This window comes from Ursus arctos, unplaced genomic scaffold (genome assembly GCF_023065955.2).
Source record: "Ursus arctos isolate Adak ecotype North America unplaced genomic scaffold, UrsArc2.0 scaffold_8, whole genome shotgun sequence".
Lineage (NCBI taxonomy): Eukaryota > Metazoa > Chordata > Mammalia > Carnivora > Ursidae > Ursus > Ursus arctos.
Window position 1 is genome coordinate 59,727,888 of NW_026623100.1, and position 20,787 is coordinate 59,748,674.

Genomic DNA, 20,787 nt, shown 5'->3' on the forward strand with positions numbered 1-20,787 from the left:
TCACCCTGCAGGAACTCTTCTCTCGTTCTCTGCCCTTCAGCTGCACTAGCCTTTCAGCTTTTGGAACATGACTGCTTCCTCCTTCCACAAGCCCCCCCGAATATGCTGTTTCCTCTGTTCAAAACTACCTCCCTCCCATCTCTTTCCCCCAGTTAAACGTCAATCGGGAACTCTCCTGGAGGCAACTCGTTCTATCACACATTCTTACAGCATCACAGAACCCTCCATCCCAACAGTGTCTCATTTGTGTTTTCGCATTTATTTATGAGACGTCTGGGTATCAGTCCTCCTCACCAGGTAGTTCCATGAGGAAGGCACTATTTTTGTCCCTCAATGTATCCCAGCACTCAGTACAACTCAGGGTATTTTATAGTAAGTTCTTCAGCATTTGTGGATGAAAAGAAAGAAGGTATGAATAAATGAGAAGTTGAACTCACATTGTCAGAGTCTGGCACTGAGTGTAAAAGAGCTCAGCTTCTAAGGAAAAGATCACACAGAGACAGAAACAGAGAGGAAAACCATTAAGGGGGAAGTTAACTAGAGCACAGCTCATTAGAACCCAAGCAAATTTGCTGCTTATTTTCCTCAGTGCCTCATGTCGGTATGAAGTATTTATTAAATACTTAAATGCATAAACGTAAGAGACTCGGCAACCCATCAAGAATTCTCTTTCTACTTCTGTTGCACATTTGTGTTTGTATGTTCCTAATTCTACTAGTTTCTGGTAGCTTGCTGCTTCTTATGCCTTTTCTCTCTTTTTTTAGCCTTTTGTTCTTCACCACTCTCCGCCCAGTGGTGATTATTATTTTATTTGGTCTATTTATCACATCAAGGACAATTTGCTTCCATCGGAATTATTTCTCCCCGGTAAAATCTCACAATCTTTATGCCAACTTGCCTTCTTATATTTCTCCCTGGGTAAAAATTACTTAGAATTTTTATTAGAAGTTTTCTCAGAAGGACACAAGTTTGTTATATTCCTTTTTTTTTTTTTTTTTTTTGAAAGAGGGCTCACTTGGCATTACACAACCCTGTCAGAAAACGGACTAGACAGAAGAAACAAAACTATGATAAGAACACTCCAGTACCTACCAAGACACTGCCCATTCCAACCTCGGAACCCTTCTGTGCAGGGAACACACTGGTAAGACCCAGGAGAGTTCACACACTGCTCATCTGGACAAGTGCTTGCAGTCAAGCATTCGTCAATATCTGGAACACAGAAAAACTAGGTCACAAACATTTTATCAGAATACTGAAGCAAACACTTTTCTGATGAAGTGGGGGGAGGGGAAGGTGTGCTCTATCTACATTTTGGTGGAGAAAACGTGAAGTAGGTTAGTCAAATATTGGGCCTACACTTAAACACCACAGTGATAAAGCATGGCCAAGTTTACCTGGATTAAAATATTTACACACATGCAAAAGAAGAACTTGGGCCCAATTGCCCAACTGGCAGGTTCAGAACTCTCCACCCTGGGAGTTAGCAGCACCTTGGGGGCCACTTCCTGGACAAACCTTTGAAGTAATAGTGCAGCTTGCCAGGGAGAAATATAACAAACAGGCATATAACAAACCACCTGGCCAGAGGTTCTCTCTGCAGACAATGGATGCTCTAGGGAAGTCCTTACTCTGGCTTCGTGGGCCCAAGAATATCCTGGGTTTGAATAATTTAAAACCTTTCATAGGATAGGAATTCCTTGGAGGTGGAAAAAACACATTAGGAGAGAATGAACTCATCAAATACTTCTAAGAGTTTCCAGAAAACATGGTGATATGATCATATGGTAATATTTTCTCACAAAAATACACCTTGTTTTTCACATTCATCATTTTTCTTTTCAATGTGAATTGGAAAAAACACCTTCAATATGGTTGGAGGTATGGCAGAGGGAACTACTTCAGTGGCTTTAGGCATTTTGAAGAATAGCAGGACAACAGAATGGGGGAGAAGTAGGATACAGGAAATGGTTCAAGAGTTTAACATGAGTGGTGATTCCATGGGTACAAGCCCCATTCAAAATGATCATTTTTCTGGAGTTGGATTCTGAATTAATGTGAGTGGATTTAATGTCTAAGTGTTCTAATTTAAAATGTATATAGGACCTCTGATCACACTTAAAATATAAACAGAATTTTCAGAACATAAGCTGAAAAGTGAAAGAAATATGTAATGGATACAGCCCTTCATTCTGGTAAATTACCAAAAATTATCTCCCCTTATCACTAGACAAGTGTGAAAAGATGCTCAAAGTAAAAAAGCTGACGATGATATTAATAGAATAAGCACCAGGTCAGTGTGGTAATTTTTTTTCCTATCAGCGAAAAATCCTTGCCAATAGACAATGACACACAGTGGTTTTTTTTGTTTTTTTTGTTTTTTTTTTGTTTTTTTTTGTTTTTTTTTTAGGTCAGATGTTCTGGGACTTCTTGTTCTACAAAAAGATGATGCTTGCCAGTTTCATTTTCCAAACAGCATTACATTCTTCTCTGGAAGGAATTTTTTTTTTAATAGAACTACAACTGCTAAGTCAGAGAAGGTCATTGAGAAAGGTTGGTCCAATAAATAAGGTGCAATGCTGAGCAATACAAGACAACATCCCTGAACTTCCCACTACTCTCACGTCTGCTTGCTTGTTCCCTCATCTATAGGTCTGGAGACTACCTGCCTGGGAATACCTTAACCGAACAACGTAAGGGTGCATGAGATAATGTCTGTGAACTACAATAGACTCCTTGGAGACTAGCACTGTTGGAAAGCAACTTTCTTAGTGGCAGCTGAGAAAATCTTCGGTGAGCCAGAAGCCTGGGGACCTTTGGTTCTGGTCCATGACGAAACTAGAAAACAGCCATGTTATTTGGCTCCTTCTTTTCAAGCCATTTCATGGGGATAGAATTATATACAATTTACTCAGGGAACCCTGGTAGTATTTCTGCTAATTTCCATACACTGAATATTCCCGAACAGTCCCCTAACTGCTTCCCATTTGCTTACAGAGCTTTCATATTTCTTTTCTACTCCTTCCCACTTTCCATCCTTATGCTATAGTTACTAGTTAAATGTCTTCTCTTCCCATCCTGAAACTGTATGCAGAACTGAAGAATCAGCATTTGACCTCTTTGGGGAATGTTGCTTCGTACATAAATGCTTGGGGTTGTTTTGTTTTGTTTTGTTTTAAACACTCCCACAAATACAGATGTACTGAGAAGATCTCTGCAAAAACAACGTCATCAGGGAAAGGGGGAGGTTTCTAGAGACTAAGAGCTCTTGAGAACTAGCGGGGTGACAGGCACCACAAAAGACACCACAGCACGAATTTATTCTCATGACAACCCCGAACGTTAACTTTGCGGCTCCCATTTCACAGGTTTCAAAGGGGCTAAGTCACTGGCTCCAAGCCAGACAGTTACTAAGGGTGGGAGTCAGGAGCCAAGGCCATGGTGCCTCTTCAGAGCAGAGGGAGGGTCCCCTGTAAGAGGAGAGTGCGGGACGCTTCACCCCTTGCTGTCCCATGGCCCTCAGCCGCCAGGGGAGACCTTATAGCTCCATTCTGATTTGAGACGGTCAAAGATTCCGTAATGTAAAATGCTCCTATTTCTCTCCAGATCAGACTACCAGGGGCTGAACAAGGGGCCAGGGGGAGAGACAGGTGCAGGCTGCCAAAAAACATCCAATTAGCTTTCCCTCCAGGCCCAGGTCATTAGATCCATGAAGAAAACCAACACGGAGGAGCCAGGGACAGCTGAGAGCAGCCTGCCCCAACGTGTCTGTCCCTCCCTTGGCCTGGAAGCCCAGCCGCATTAGAAAACAGGCTGATCCTCAGGCGGCCAGGCAAAGAGCCCCCCGGAACCAGCACCATCCACACAGCCTGGCCCCTCAGAACGGAGCTCAGGGACCCCTGCTCCTCTGCTGGCATGCCTCCACAGCAGCATTTAAACAGAAGCACAATTTATTTCTTCATGAAAATAATTCGTTAAAAAGTACCACAGTGGTTGCAAAAAGGACCTGTATCACTGGGACACAAACATGAGCTGAACAATTAACTGGTCAGTCATTCTGGCCATGCTCTAAAAGCTTTTCAGAACTTTTTTTTTTTTTTTTTTTTAAATAACACTAGCAAACTCATTGCTGTGGTCAATAATAAAGAAATTTTATCTTGCATGGTTGGAATTTGACCTGCAGTTAGACTAACCTGCAGTTAGTCAGGAGGGTTGGTAAGCAAATGCCAGAACGCACGAAAGGAATGTAACAAGGCGGAAAGGTTGGAAACTAAAAATCAACAGCGGGTAAACCTGCACCATGCTCCCAGATGAATGATCCAGACGCTGTCATTAAGTCTGGGTTTAGGCTAAGATACTCTGCAATTAATTGTTCTAAAGCAATTCACTCCAAATACCAGGGAAGGCAGATGCTGGCGTGACAACAAGGAGAATGTGAAGGTGGAAAATAATCCAGACCAAGCCACTGAAGTGAGGCAAAGAGGCTGTGAGTCCAGAAGGCAGGAAGAGTGTGGATGAGCTGGTGCCATGCACACATCAGCAGAGGAAGGTAAGTACCAGGCAGGGTGGCTGGCAGCCCTGGGTGTGGACCCAGCCCTGCATTTCAGGGTCACGTGCACTCCGCACTTGGACATGGCACACACTTACCCTCACAACGGCCTCCCCGGGTCATGCGGTACCCGCTGTCACAGTATTCGCACCGGAAGGCCCCTGCGGTATTGATGCAGTGCCCTTCCCCGCACACATCTGGCCTTAGGCACTCGTCAACATCTACACAAAGCAGAAAACATTGTCGAGTTTTATTTCCCACAATAGAATTTCAAACCTCTCCCACCTCCCAGGTCAGTGTGAAGTCAAGAATAAAATAACCCATTCCTATCACCAACTCTTCAATTCGTTTGACATGTTTCAAAAGTGAGTGGTTTTGATTGATGTGGGACCCAAAACATTTAACACCCCGGGCTCTGCACACATTTGACACTCTTCATTCAAAAGTGTTGGAGAAAGATTCCATTTTTATATCCTCCAGTATCTAGCAGATGACCATGTCATAAAAGGTGTCCAGTAATAAATTCTGGGTTGCCTGAATAAGCAGTAAGATTGATGGGATTGTAGGAGAGCAAACAACCCAGATCTGGGAATTTATGCATCAGGAAGAACATTGCCATTACCTATGCAGTTAGTACCCTCCTCACTGGCCATAAATCCTGCTGGGCAAATACACAAGAAACTTCCCTCAGTGTTTTCACAGCGTCCCTGGGAGCAGAGCTGTTGGACCTGAGTGCATTCATCAATATCTGTTAACAAAAATACAGATAAAAGGATTAGTGCAATGTAGCATGAAGTTCTGTCTCCCTGTCCACAAACTACCAGCGTACTATTCCCCATGCACCAAATCTTTATAAGTGAGGAAAACAGTGAAAGATGACATGATCGTATTCCTCAGATACTTGAAGGATGGTTACTGGGAACAGGGAATATGTGTAGAGTGTATTGTTTCAAAAGCTGAAACTACAACCATGACATTGGTGTTTCTGAGAGACAGATTTGGGTCAACACAGAAGGACCTGCCAGATACATGGAGTCATTTAAGCACTGAAATTCGCTGTGCAACTCCCAGGCCAGCTCTGCAGAGATAGCCAGAAATATTGTGAAAAGAACTCTTCCACTGTGTACAAGGGTGAAGCTGGACCAGATCATCTCAGCTGCCCCTTTCAACTTTATATTTTACGGTTCCAAACAGAATACATACGATGTATGCAAATTCAAGAGAAACAGCCATGGGATAGAGCAGATGGATACTCCTCTTGACCTACCCACATACATATAAAATTGCACAAGTCACACATCTTGTATAATAGCATTTGGCACACTAAAGCCACATTAATTGGGTATATGCCTTTGTTGTTTTATATTAATTGGGTATATGCCTTTGTTGCTTTATAACTCTTAGGGCTGAATTTCCTTATTCTAAAAAAGAGAGAAATGAAATTTAGTGTTAACGTAATACACTGAAATGATTTCCATAATGCTATTACACCTCTGAGATACATTTTTTCCAAAGAACCATGTATGAGATCCTGTGTTTGTAAATTCAATAACAGATTTGTGTTAGCTTATTTTCAGTTTAGAAATTGCTTTTGGAAATCAGATTTTAGGCACTTACATGAATATAAGTTTTTATTGCAATATATATTAGTTTTATTTTGGTTTTGCTAAATATATGTTTGTAGGTAGCTATTTCTATCATTTTATTATTCTATATTTTATTACATTATTTTACTATACCTAGAAATTTTTGGAAATTTTTTCACCTTTTTTCTCTTTTTTTTCACCTTTATCTCATTGTATTACATTTAGCCAAATAGGTAGCATTGAACCAGAAGATAAGAGCATCGCAGGAGATTAGCAAACCTCTTTTTGGGTTCCCTTAGTTCAGGGATAAAAATTTTTAAAAATTAAACACAGTAACATTTCCCATGATAATTACATAAAACATGTTCTTAGTGTGTAAATATTTGATATTTAATAATTTCACCTATCAAAAGCATCTCTTACCAACACATTTTCTCTGTTGCTCATTGAACTTGTAGCCCTCATAGCATATACAGGTATACCTCACAGGTAGGTTAATGCAGTGTCCGGCTCCACAGATATCGGGGTTCACAGTACATTCATTGATTTCTTCAAAATAAATAATAGAGGAAAAGACAGACATCAACAAAAATTTCATTGCTTTCAAACCATTCCTGTGTATTTGCTGCTTAGCTTATTGTCATGTATGCAATTAGAAGACAAAGGTCACCTCTAATTTATCCAAAGAAAATAAAAACATGACTTCGAAAAGATACCTGCACTCTTATGTTTATTGCAGCATTATTTCAATAGCCAAGATATGGAAGTGACCCAATTGTCTACCGCAAGATGAATGGGTAAAGAAGATATGATATATGTACACAGTGGACTATAACTCAGCCATAAAGAAGAATGAGATCTTGCCATTTGTGACAACATGAAAGGACCTAGAGCGCATTATATTAAGTGAAGTAAGTCAAAGACAAATACCGCATGATTTCACTTTTCTATGGAATCTAAAACACAAAACAAATGAGCAAACAAAAAAGCAGCAATAGACCTATAAATACAAAGAACAATCTGATGGTTGCCAAAAGAGAGGTGGTTGGGGGGTTGGGCAAGGTGGGCGAAGGGGAGTGGGAGGTACAGGCCTGCAGTCATGGTATGATGAAGTCATTGGGATAAAAGGCACAGCACAGGGAATCTAGTCGATGGTACTATAATAGTATTGTGTGCTGACAGACAGTAGCTGCACTTGTTGTGAGCACAGCATAACAAACAGACTTGTCCAATGACTAGGTTATACACCTGAATCTAATGCAACTTTGTGTCAACTTTACTTCAATTAAAAAAAAAAAGATGGTGGTCTCTAAAATCAAGTATAAATTCATTTGATTACCTCGTAATTGCTCAGTTAGTCACACCCAAAATCATCAATAACTCCTGATGAAACAACTTCTAAGATGAACTGTAGTGGGCAGTAACTCAGAAAAAGGGCACATTGGAGGTTGTAAGATAATCAATTCTAACTTCTGAGATGGCCCACAATGAGTTTCTATCTATTCCAGTTCATCTGACATGATGGACTTGGAACCATCAGGTGAGTTCTCCTGATAAGAAATATGTGATTACTTTTTATTCATTAGCAGGCCAAATTCAATTTCCAACAACTATGTCCAACTTCCTCCAAAGTTTCTCATTAATTCTCAGGAAAGATTTACCACTTCTAATCAAAGCCAAACTTCTGGGTGTAACTCACTCTTAATTTGCCAATTTCAACATCAGCATATTTATAGTGATAAAGTAGAATCTTCTTCCCAATCTTCTCTGCTAACCTCCTCCCTTGTGCTCCTAATGACTCCTGCTTGAGACTCCCTTCGTCTGTAAGGCCTGAGCAGATTGGCCCTGAGTCCTCACTCCATTTGGGGAACACGCCATGGCAGAGGCAGGGTCATGGGAGTGCACGCTGAGTGAAGGCCAACAAAATGAGCTTCATTACCAAAAGGATATATAAGATGGCTTTGAATTACCTCAGGACTCAAAAGCAGCCTCCTAACAGGAATTACTCTCCTTAGATAGTCTGTTTTCAATGACCTTTGTAAGAAGTTATAATGGCATCATGGTGCTGGGGCAGGCCAGCTGGTAGAAGCCCAGGTTTGCAGTCAGTGCAAACAAAAATCCTGCTGCCCTTAACTCTGTAACTCAGGGGCAAGTTACTCAAACACTTTATGTCTCACTTTCCTGCATAGTGGGAATAATCAGAGCTCTAATTTGAGTGTCAGGTTCAAAGATAAATAATGCACATAGCCCACTGTCTGGCACACTATACATACTCAATGAAAGTTAGCCATTAAAGACCTAAATGTGAGACCCGAAACCATAAAAACCCTAGAAGGGTGCACAAGCAATAATTTTTCTGACATCAGACATAGCAACATTTTTCTAGATATGTCCCCTGAGGCAAAGAAAACAAAACCAAAAATAAACTACTGGGACTTTATCAAAACAAAAAGCTACTACACAGCAAAGGAAACAATCAACAAAACTGAAAGACAACCTACTGAATGGGAGAAAACATTTGCAAATGATATACTCGATAAGGGGTTAGTATCCAAAATATATAAAACGCTTATACACCTCAATACCAAAAAAACAAGTAATCCACTTAAAATTGGGCAAAAGACATGAAAAGACATTGCTCCAAAGACCTACAGATGGCCAAAAGACACATGAAAAGATGTTTAACATCACTTATCATCAGGGAAAATGCAAATCAAAACCACAATGAGATATCACCTCACACCTATCAGAATGGCTAACATCCACAACACAAGAAACAAGTGTTGGTGAGGACATGGAGAAAAACTAACCTTCATGTACTGTTGGTGGGAATGCAAAGTGGTGCAGCCACTGGGGAAAACAGTATGGAGGTACCTCAAAAAATTAAAAGCAAAACTACCATATGATCTAGTTATTCCACTACTGGGTATTTACCAAAAGAAAATGAAAACACTAATTCAGAGGGATACATACACCCTGATGTTTACTTCAGCATTATTTACAATAGCCAAACTACAGAAGTAGCCCAACTGTCCAATGGCAGATGAATGGACAAAGAAGATGTGGTATATATACAACGGACAATTATTCAGCCATAAAAAAAATGAAATCTTGCCATTTGCAACAACATGGATGGATTCTAGAGAGTATAATGCTAAGTAAAATAAGTCAATCAGAGAAAAACAAATACCATTTGATTTCACTCATATGTAGAATCAAGGAAACAAAACAAATGAACAAAGGAAAAAAAGAGACAAACCAAGAAATAGACTCTTAACTATAGAGAACAAGCTGATGGTTACCAGAGGGATGCTGGGGCGGGGGGGGGGACTGGGTGAATAGGTGAAGAGAATTAAAAGTACACTTGTGATGAGCACTGAGTAATATACAGAATTGCTGAATCACTATATTGTACACTGGGAACTAATATAGTTATGTTAATTATACTGGAATTTAAAAAATAAGAAATTAAAAAAATAAAAATTTAAGAAAGGAAGTAAGGGAGAAAAGTCCCTTTAAGTAATCCATATATTTTAATTTTTTTACTTCACTGATTTAATAGTAGATTATAAATAAATGAAATACCGTTTTATGTGTAAGAAAACCCAGCTAGCCATTATCATCATCATTGTAAATGCTGTTCCTTTTGAAGTCATTTAAGAATATATGACAAAGAAACTGCACATTTATAACAATGTTACCTTGGACTATTATCCTATTGCCATCACAAAGTAAACAATGCTTAAAAGGCATGCTGCCACAGATGAGTCCAAGTGCCCAGTGTAAGAAGACTGGGGCCACAAGCACGGCAAGCTACAGCAAAAACCTTGCTGGAGGGGTCTGTGGTTTGAGTGAGAAGAAAAACAGGTGTGCTACCATCACCAATAACCTACCATGCATTCTGCAGGAAATGTGAAAAAACAATATTTTAACAAAGATTCACTGTGGAAATGACCTAAATTAGGGCCGAGGTTGCTTTCCAAAAACTCAAACCACATTATTCATTTCTCATCAATTGTTATTCACTGTGCTATGACTTTAAGACAATTGGTGCAAATCATTTGGAAAGTTGCTAGACTTTAAAAGGAAGCATATGAGGGGCGCCTGGGTGGCACAGCGGTTAAGCGTCTGCCTTCGGCTCAGAGCGTGATCCCGGCGTTATGGGATCGAGCCCCACATCAGGCTCCTCTGCTATGAGCCTGCTTCTTCCTCTCCCACTCCCCCTGCTTGTGTTCCCTCTCTCACTGGCTGTCTCTATCTTTGTCAAATAAATAAATAAAATCTTAAAAAAAAAAAAAAAGGAAGCATATGAATATAGAGCTGCAGTATCCACTTGGATGTCACACATTTACAGACCACTTATAACTTTAGTGAGCCTATTTATGCTAATTCACTACCAGAGAAACAGAATGGTTTAGTCTGTATAATGTAAAGTCACAGAAAACATACAGTAAATCATAAGGCTAAAAACATGGGTAATTAACATGACTGCTTAAACTTAAGTGACAGGCAGTAATGCAAAAAATGAATTATGAAACACATACAGCATAATCAATCATTGACAGGATAGGAAAATGCTTATTTGTTAAAAAAATATAGTTGGCTACAAATATAGAATATAATGTAAATTACAATATACCCAGAAAAGAAGACAGGAAAGAGAGAAATCTCAATGTTAGGATTATGAGGATTAGTATTTTCTGCTTTACATTTTTCTGCATTTTTCAAAATTTCTACAGTGAGCATGTGTAATAACTTTTATAATCAGAAGTCTTCCTTTAAAAAAATGATCATTTCTATGTCACAAAAAATCTGAAGGTAAAAGGTATTCTTCTCCAGGTTATAATCCTAGATGCTCAGGTAAGAGTTCTATTGTCTGTTTACAGGAATTCTTTATTGGAACAGTGTGACAATAACATTTCTAACCATCTATTCCATATTGTAGGTAGATGCCTTCTCTGAAAATTATTGGTATTAACTTTTCTCGATTTTCTTTGTAATTACTGATCTTCCTTCAGAGTTTTCTCTGCCATTTTCTTAAAACAGAAAAGACATATTGATCAGATTTTCAGAAAGAAAGATCAGAAGATGAATTAATATAGTCGGGACAAGGATTCAGAACAAGTCCAAAGGCTATAAATCTGGGGTTTTCATGCAATGCTTGAATAGGACTCACTGCCCCAACGCCCACACATACCAATTTGTTGATTACCAAATATCTGTAACTTCTCAAGCATAGCTTTATTTTTTTTTAAAAGATTTTATTTATTTATTTGACAGAGAGAGACAGCCAGCAAGAGAGGGAACATAAGCAGGGGGAGTGGGAGAGGAGGAAGCAGGCTCCCAGCAGAGCAGGGAGCCTGATGCAGGGCTCAATCCCAGGACCCTGGGATCACGCCCTGAGCCAAAGGCAGATGCTTAACGACTGAGCCACCCAGGCGCCCCATCAAGCATAGCTTTAGAATGGAAGTTTTACATATGTGAACAAAAATCTTCAAAACTATGTGATGTTTAATTCAAATATAATACATACTTACATGATAGTCTGCCAACATATTTAAATTGTTTCTTTTTATATCAGCTCTAAAGTAGCAGAAATACTTAAGAAATATACTGCTTAGTCTTAGGAAATGAAGTGAATATAATGGCCTTTCCTTCCATTCTAGTATCTTAAATAGAAACTATGAGGATAAATATTTATGAGGCATGTTTGAGGATCTTTAGATGATTATCTCACAGATAAAATATATAGAGATACAGCTTAAAAAGGTTGATCCCAGTTGGCAGGGCACTAACATGTAAGAAAATGTTACTCTGATACCACTAGAGGGTACTAAGAGATACATCAAAGGAGTGGAGGGACATTTACTAAAATGTACTTGATTTCTACCATGTTTGTCCCATTTTTTCCATAAGTGATTAATTAATGTAACTTTCATCAGTTTGGCCTCCGAGCTCCCTTTCGTCCATCTGTGAGGCGGGACTCCACCCTCGTAAGTAGAAAGAAGAGTTGTAACACCTTCAAAACACCTCAGAACTTTTAAAACAAGTCTCCTAACCACCTCTTCCTGTGCTTTCCCCTCCTCTTCTATTAGATTTTTATTCTCCAGGATGTATTATTACACAGAAAGGCAAGTCCTGAGGGTATTGTCTTGAGGAAGAACTGGAAAATTTCTCTCATTTTTCCATGTTTTTTTTAGGGAAAAACATTATGTTTTTTATTGTTCTAAGAGGTCGCTCATACATACGGATGTGAACCTCTTCCCACAAAATGAATCAGCTTATGTTGAAACGTACATTTCTTTGAGCAGACTGTGTGGACATAAGCATAAGAATTATGGCAAAGCCTCGCACAGGAAGCACTAATTATCGGTCTCCGGGGTACTCTAGTTAATGAAAATGTCTAGTCTTTTTTAGTATGTTTGGTTTCCCAAAGAGATCATCAAGAGGCTCTTCCCACTGGATTCATCCTTAACGCCCATCACATGTCACCTGGGCCTCAGGACCACCTGACCCTTTCCTACTAGCTGCGCCCCTGAGACAACTTTACTTTCACCAGATCAAGGACCATATTCTGTTTCTTTCACCAGAGTTCCATTTAGAACTTGGAAAAAGAGCCATGACCAAAAGCCAGTGGAAAACCAAATACTCTATTTATCCCAGCAACAAGGCCAACAGTGGATTTAAGAGTTTGGTGTCTTTATTATATTTTTTTTAAACGAAAAAGAAAGCTTTTGGCAAAATATGAAAATGAGTATGCTGACCTTTTGCTTTTCTCTTCATCAGATGATTACTCAAAGTAAATACATACATACATACATACATACATAAAGCCTGGAAATATTAAACCATGATGATTTTACATGAAAAAGGGAGTTCATTTTCCATCAGCATACATAGTTGACTGAAGCTGTAAGGACTCCGGCAATACGCTTTAGGGGCAAACATTTTTTTAAAGCAGTCAATTCTGAGCTCTGGAAAAGAAAGCTCTGATGAGCAAATAGTTTTTATAATGTTTGGGCCATGATAATTACAAAGGTTTCCACAAGATAGTCATGGAAGTCAAAGAATAATTTCTGGCTGTTATGTGAGGGCCATGGAGGAAGTTTGGGAAGAGGAGGAGGAAGGCATCAAACGTTAACTCATGGAAAGGTTTACAAAAATGCCCTGGCTTCCTAGCTGCCCCACAATGAGCATAAATTATCCCACAACAATTGAAACAGATGTTTCCACACTTTGTAAATATTTGCCAGAGGTTTGATTTTCCAACCTATCCTTGAGCTATTAAGACACTATGCTAAATCAAGAATTTATATGCTGAAATGTATAATTTATTCAGAAACAGTATGCCAATAATGTCGCAAGCCACCAATCAGCTGTTAAGAGTGGAAAATACCATACTTATGTCCTGCAAATATGTGTCTCACTTTATAATGACTACATGTCAAAGTGTGTCTGAAGAAATCTGAAAAGGCTCCTTCCAATCTCACCACCATAAAGATACCATCACTAAGCAACGTGGAGCTGATTTTGTTTCTTTTAGATTCCTATGTATTATTCTATTCCTTTCTTCAACTTGTGAGACAAACTAATAGTGACAAGTAAGATTTACCTCCTCTGTGTTTTAGGGGGAAAAAACCGTTGTATAAAATTCCAGACAGAACCGATCAGATTGCTCCCTCGATCTATATGTTTGGCTCTCATATCAAACCAATGGGAACATCTATAGTTTGATTTAAATTAAGTTTGATACAAAACAGTCTTCTTGTTCTAGTGTAGATTACCGATTATTGTGTAGCTCTAAAGTTGCAGACCATTTTAATTCAGACTATAATATTCTCCCCATGGATTGTTTCAGAAAGATTCTTCTACTATAGGAAGTAGGAACACCTACAAATGTTGCATAAAATTTTAATGTCACTTTTTTCCTGGAAGAAATCTTCATGCTTCAAACATGCGATAGCAGATGCTGGCCCTGCATCTTTGCCAAACTCAAATTAAGCTGTCTTCTAACAACTTCATAGAGCACAGCTACTTTTTTTTTTTTTTTAATCAGCTCTGTAGTTCACTTGAAGCTAAGTAACTTCAATTTGTTATTCCTCACACAGCTGCATTTAAACAGCGAAACCCCATTTATCTAGCCAAACTTAATTAACCTCTACAAAGCTAGTTTGCAAGAAGTCTATCCATTGAAGTCAGCATTGTTAAAAAGGCACAAAACTATATTTCTACACTGGAAAACAGAAATAGAGAAATACAGTATTTAGACCTAGTACATTGCTTTGTCGCACTGCAATTTTCCTTTTTAATAATGAGGACAACAGTGAGAAGATCCTTGCTGTCCATGATGGTGTATTACATCTTTGTGTAGGTTACAGCACATAGCAGACAGTCTCTTATAGATGTGCTTAAAAAAGCGAGCAGACACATAAATGCTTCAGAGCAGAGAAGAACTGTTTTAGCCATGGCCATTAAAAAAACAACTATACTATTGTTTCACTGTATCACTCTAGAAGTACTGAGAAGATCTGATATTTCTCTATCTGTTAACTCAATATTGAGAGCGGTTGCCATGCAGTAACTGGGGAAGGCTATGGCTCTGGTTACAGGTGCCCTGAACTGGGTAAAAATGCACTGTGGTCCATGGTGTGACTCCGCACTCCTTTGTCAAGTGTGTTTTGTCTTGGAACACACAGGTGCTTTTCCAAAACATTTTCCAGGGGCACCTGGGTGGCTCAGTTGGTTAAGCATCCAACTCTTGATTTTGGCTCAGGGCCAACAATAAGGGTCCTGAGATCAAGCCCCACTATGGGCTCTGTGCTGGGCTTGGAGCCAGCTTGGGATTCTCTCTCTCCCTTTCCTCTCAACCCTCCACCCCCACAACCCCGCCCCATCCTGCTGGCACATGCACTCCGCCTCTTTCTCTCTCAAAAAAAAAAAAAAAAACGCTTTCCAGTCTGACGTCTCAGTTCAAATATCTAAGAGAACTAACATCCACATTTTTGAGAAAATAGCCAAGAGTTTTTTTAACTTATAAAAATTACATATTTTATATAATTTATTTTATATATTTTATGTAATTTATGTAACTGTACCTTTTTAACAAAAAACATACACATATTTAAGGTGTACAACTTGATGTTTTGATATACACACACATTGTGAAATGATCACTATAATTCATCTAATTAACACACCGAGCACATTTTTATTTGAAAAATTATACATATCATGTATAATATTTTAAGGAAGGCTGCAAACTCCTCTACTAACTTCTCTTTTTATACACTGCCAACCTCATCCTGACCTTAAGTCGGCATGATACATCTTGGTGATCTTTATCTGACTACAAAATATTTGCCCACTATACAGTATATGGAAAATAGAAAATATTCTACAATACCCGCAAACCTCATGGGTCCTACTATAAAAAATAATCACTGCTAATACCTGGCATTTTTTTTCCCAGTATTTTCTCAATGTAACTGAGAAAGTCTTTTTATGTAACTGGTATAGTCTTCTACATTCCTTCATTTTCAAATACTTCATTTTGTGTTTAACAACAGTATTTTGTGACCATTTTCTACTAGATTTTAATAAAAATTCTTCAAAAATACTGTATTTGATGGCAGCATCATGTTCCAATGTATAGATGCATAATTATCTATATCCCTATAGTTAAAGGTTTAGATTGTTTTTACTTTTTCTCTATTATACCTGGGGCTGTGGTAAGTATCCATTTATATAAATCATTATATCTCAGTCTTCAGGGACATTATTTCCTCACACTAGATATTTTAACATAGGATTACTGGGTCAAAAGTTTTGAACATTTTTAAAATTCTTGATACATTATGCCAGTTTGTGCTTTCCAGAAACGTTGAACCAGTTTATGTTCCTTTCGGCAATGTGTTTGACCTCAATTTTACTCCAGTAAAAATTAAATGCTAATTTGATGATAATTATTTTAATCTGCATTTCTTTGATTACTGGTTGACATTTCCTATTATATTTTTTTTCTATAAAATACCTGATTATATTATTTCCCCATTTTTCTATTATTATTTTTTATTGCTGATTTATAAGAGCTCACTATACATCAAGGATATTGACTTTTATGCTGTTGGTTTGTTTCGCATTATGATAACTGCTTATAATGTGTCACTAATGATTAAAATTATCATCAAGAATTTTGAAAATATATAAAAATATATAGAAGGACAAAGATTATCCATGATCTTATTAATTGGTGATGGTTGAACACTTTGATGTGTTTTATTTATTTATTGGGGTTTGTTTTTTTTTTTCAAGATTTTATTTATTTATTTGACAGACAGAAAGAGTACAAACAGGGGGAGTGGCAGAGGGAGAGGGAGAAGCAGGCTCCCCGCTGAGCAGGGACCCTGACGTGGGGCTCCGTCCCCGGACCCTAAGATCATGACCTGAGCCACCGAGGTACCCCTTTGCTGTGTTTTCTGCCTATTTTTCTGTGTTGGTAAACGTTTAAAAAATAAAACTGGAATCAGATTGTGTTCTGTATTGCTCATTTTGCCATAAGCGTCTCCTCATGACATTAAATATTCTTTTACAACATTAATAGCTATGTGATATTTCACCATAATTTATTTAAACCTTCCTCCTTTTTAACAGTATTTAGATTATTTCCAAATATTTGCTACTATGACTAACGCTGCCATGAGCAATCCATACCTTTCATACAATTTTGATACTACATTCAACAGCAGGCTCACCCCCATGTCTCCCGCACAGGCTGCAGAACACAATGCCACACCTACCTGTGACTTGAGTAGGGGCGATCACTTGGCTGGCACTTGATGTAGAAGCTTCAGGAGCTACTTCCACAGGCACAGGAGGTGACGTTTTCTCAATCACTACTATATGAGGAAGGGAGGGATGAAAAAATTAAAGCCTGTTAGGTGCTTTGAGATCCCATTCCAAAATGCAAGCATAATTTAAGTCTAAAAACAGACCACAGTCGTGCTTGGATAACTAAGGACTCTTACACACCCCTAAAGCTGCTGGTATTAATCCATAACTTCAGTTTCCACATTTAGCAAGAATATATGAGAACAATTCAGAAGCCAAGAAAAATGACCCTTCATCAAATGATGACCTTCAAAAGAATTCTAATAATATACACCTACTCCTGGCCACAAAAAAATCATGAGAAACTTACCTTCCTTTTACCACTCTAAAACTTACAAGACCATCCCCACACTAACATTACAAGTATATTAATATACTTAAGTATATGTTTCATGTGGCACTTCTAATGAATTCTAATGATTTATCAAACTTTAAAATCAAAGATAAAAGAATTCTTATCTGACTCTTTTATTCATTGATAATACTCTTACAAATAGCATAGATCCACAAATGTTACCTGGAAACTGTGGGTGCAGATGAATAGTTGAGATGCCTGGAGAGAGCTGAGGTTGACCAGGCTCAAGTTTGGTTTTCTCTTGATCCAATGAAGGTATTTCCTGGGCGGTTGTATTAAAAAGAAAGAGAGAGAGAGAGAGAGAGAGAGAACTGAAAGTAGGAATTATCTTTAGTTTTCACATATTACTAACTTTATTTAATTCTACTCTTAGGAAGGCAACAAATATCACAGGACATTGCACAACAACCCATGCAATCATGTGGGGAAAAATACATATATGAAGTGTTGCTGAGCCACTACAGAAGCAAGCCTTTGATTCCTCCAGCAGTGCTGACCCATGTACACACCCTCACCCATGTCCCAGGGGCCCAAGGTAAAAGGTCCCTTTAGACATTGTAAACAAATGTGTTGGCTCAGGGGCCTACATCTGGTCTCAAACAAGGCAAAACTAACCCTGAAGAGGAACTGAACTGTCCTCTCACAGACATGGTGCTCTGCCCTAGGAAGATGACCAGCCACACTTTGCATGTGTCAACCAAGAACACACAGTACATTAAAATATTTTAAGCCAGGAAGTCATTAAGGCCTTTCTGAACCTCCCATCCAGGAACTTTGCACCTCTAGCTGTCAGCATAGTGGTAGTCAAGCAGAGCAACAAAAAATGGGGGATTTGGGGAAGCACCCAAGGCTTCCTCATGTGTCCGGTTGCCCTCTCCTGTCCCCTGGACCAGAGGTGAAGAAAGAGACTGGCGGCACCTGCGGCTTAGCTTTCAGCTACAGCTGTTCAGGGCTCCTGCAGACTGATCCGTGAGGCCGGCAGGGACAGCAGCGTGAGGCCACCATGCCCTTAAAAGTGTGCATCAGGTTACTTGGTCAACGGCTGCCCTGCACACCACTGACTGCCATCTCCTTGAAAGCCCACTTCCGGGCTCTATTTCCCTTTTCATTCTGTCCTAACTTCAATTATCTCCTTTTCTGCTTTTTATAAAATAGATATCCTGCCCGAGTGTCTCATCAAAGATCCAGTTCTATAGGCATGAGTATTTACAGTGTGACTCCATTTAGATCTTCCAGCATACCTCAAACTCATCCCCTCCAAAGCCCTTCAGGCTCTCATTCCAAGGTCTGCATTTCTGTCAATGCCAAGGGCGTTACACCATCCAGAGGTTTAAAATCACCTTGTGGTCCTTGCTCTTTCATTCTTCATTCAAAGCCCTGCCCACCTGCACTGCTCCTTATGTTTGTTGACCTTTCCGTACCCACAGCCCCCATTGCCCCAGTCTGGACACTCTTTCTCATCCTGTTTATTAAAATCATCTCATTGGTCTCTTAAGCTCCCTCTGTCTCCTTGTCTCAGTTACTCCTGCTGTGATTCATCTTCTAGAAAGACTGAGCACTTATTACTTTTTCCCACATTTTCCCTTCTTAAGAATACAGACTAATCTTTCACTGCCTATTAAAGGTGACCTTGATCAGTCTCAATTGCAGCCCATTTCCTGCAGCCCATGGTCAATGCCAGCAAGGAGCAGACCAACCTCAGGTGTTTATGCACTCCTGAAACTTATAGACAGAATTTCCCCTGTCAGCACGGGGCAACAGACTTCCTAATCAATGCTACTTCTCCATTTGACAAGTAGAGTCAAGTGAGGACCGCAGTATCCTGCCACTGATTACAACTGCAGTTTGGATTCCAAGTCTTTGAAAGCAGCCCCAAGTTCTCCTAACCAAGCCTCTCCTGCTCTCCCAACTGACCTCTTGCTGTCTCCTCCACCTCACCTTTGCACATAGAATTTCCTACCCATGGGCTACCCTGCTTTCTCTTTATTCATTTTTAATACCATGAGACCTCTGTGAGGAGTCAAGACTGCAAAGACTATGACTGCATTTTTCCCACTGCCTCGTCTCCAAAAAATTTACAGTGTAAGTATACAGGAAAATGTTCAGCCCCTCTTTCAGATCCTTAATGAGAGTTACCATAAACTCCATCCTCAACAGTGAAGAAAGCAGAGATTATTAAATAAGATGGGGTTATCAGGGAGCTGGCTAGTCTATTCATGTACTTCCACATATCAACGAGAACTGAATTCAAAATCAACAAAATTGCAAACTACTGCACAGCACTGACCTTTAGAAACACAATCCAGGAGCTGCAAATGTGCGTATAAAATACGCATATATGTTGTACTTCTTTTGGGGTCAATATAACAACATTCTTCTTTTTCTTTTTTTTTAAAGATTTTATTTATTTATTCGACAGAGATAGAGACAGCCAGCGAGAGAGGGAACACAAACAGGGGGAGTGGGAGAGGAAGAAGCAGACTCATAGCGGAGGAGCCTGATGTGGGGCTTGATCCCATAACGCCAGGATCACGCCCTGAGGCGAAGGCAGACGCTTAACCGCTGTGCCACCCAGGCGCCCCTAACAACATTCTTCTTTGTTGGGTGCTGTCACTCTAAAATTCTACTTCCTTGTTGTCTGGATTCTTTCAGCACTTAGGTTAGAATTCTGAAGTTATCCTATCCCATATTCATAAGCTAAAAATTTTTAAAACTCTTTATAATGATTTATATGTGTTCATGCCATCTAAATTCTAACACTTGCCATTCTTGTCTACTGAGTGACACATAAATATATGAAGATTTAATAATGATCTAATTTTCATGTTATTAAAGAATCAAAGCAAGACTCAGGGAACAACATTACATAAACAGGACTTAGATCCAGCAAATTTCTATATTTCCTATGAATAAATCTCACAATTCATGGTCCCATTTTATGCCAAAAAACCAATAGGCTGACTAAATATTACTCTGAAATTTCTAAGAACCAATATTCTAGTATTGGATTGTAATTTCCAAGGGCAAGCTCTGTTCTTTTAATGTGATCAAACATGCACATTAAATTTTAGTTTACTTCAGAAGTACTTCACTCAGTATATATGCACCCCAAAAATTCATAATTGCATACACACACCAGAACCTTTCCTTCCATCCACAGTCCAAGCCATGAATTGACATGAATTCTGTTTAAGCCTCTGATTCCATCAGTCCCACCTTTTTCTCTCACAAGAATTTAAGTTCCACGAGAACAAGGAGTTTTTTCTGATTTGTTCTCGATTGTTTTCCTAACACTCAGGATAGTGCCAGTTATATAGTAGGTACTCAGTAAACATTTCTTGAATGAATGCCATATTTCCTCAAACCAAATAATGAATAATAGGCATGTTACTGTATTTAAGTCTAAAAAA

General features: G+C 39.0%; 1 protein-coding gene across 9 annotated transcripts in view; it reads right to left on the reverse strand.

The window, feature by feature from the left end:
- Positions 1-20,787, reverse strand: part of LTBP1 (latent transforming growth factor beta binding protein 1) — a 391,256-nt gene that overhangs the window by 105,662 nt on the left and 264,807 nt on the right. For all 9 annotated transcript variants that reach the window (XM_057309361.1, XM_057309360.1, XM_048222571.2 and 6 more), the window contains 6 exons: positions 17,540-17,639; positions 16,932-17,030; positions 6,559-6,684; positions 5,172-5,297; positions 4,648-4,770; positions 1,093-1,212 (listed from right to left, as the gene is read on the reverse strand). In XM_057309361.1, the coding sequence (XP_057165344.1) occupies positions 1,093-1,212; positions 4,648-4,770; positions 5,172-5,297; positions 6,559-6,684; positions 16,932-17,030; positions 17,540-17,639 (694 nt within the window). The remainder of the gene's footprint in view (positions 1-1,092; positions 1,213-4,647; positions 4,771-5,171; positions 5,298-6,558; positions 6,685-16,931; positions 17,031-17,539; positions 17,640-20,787) is intronic.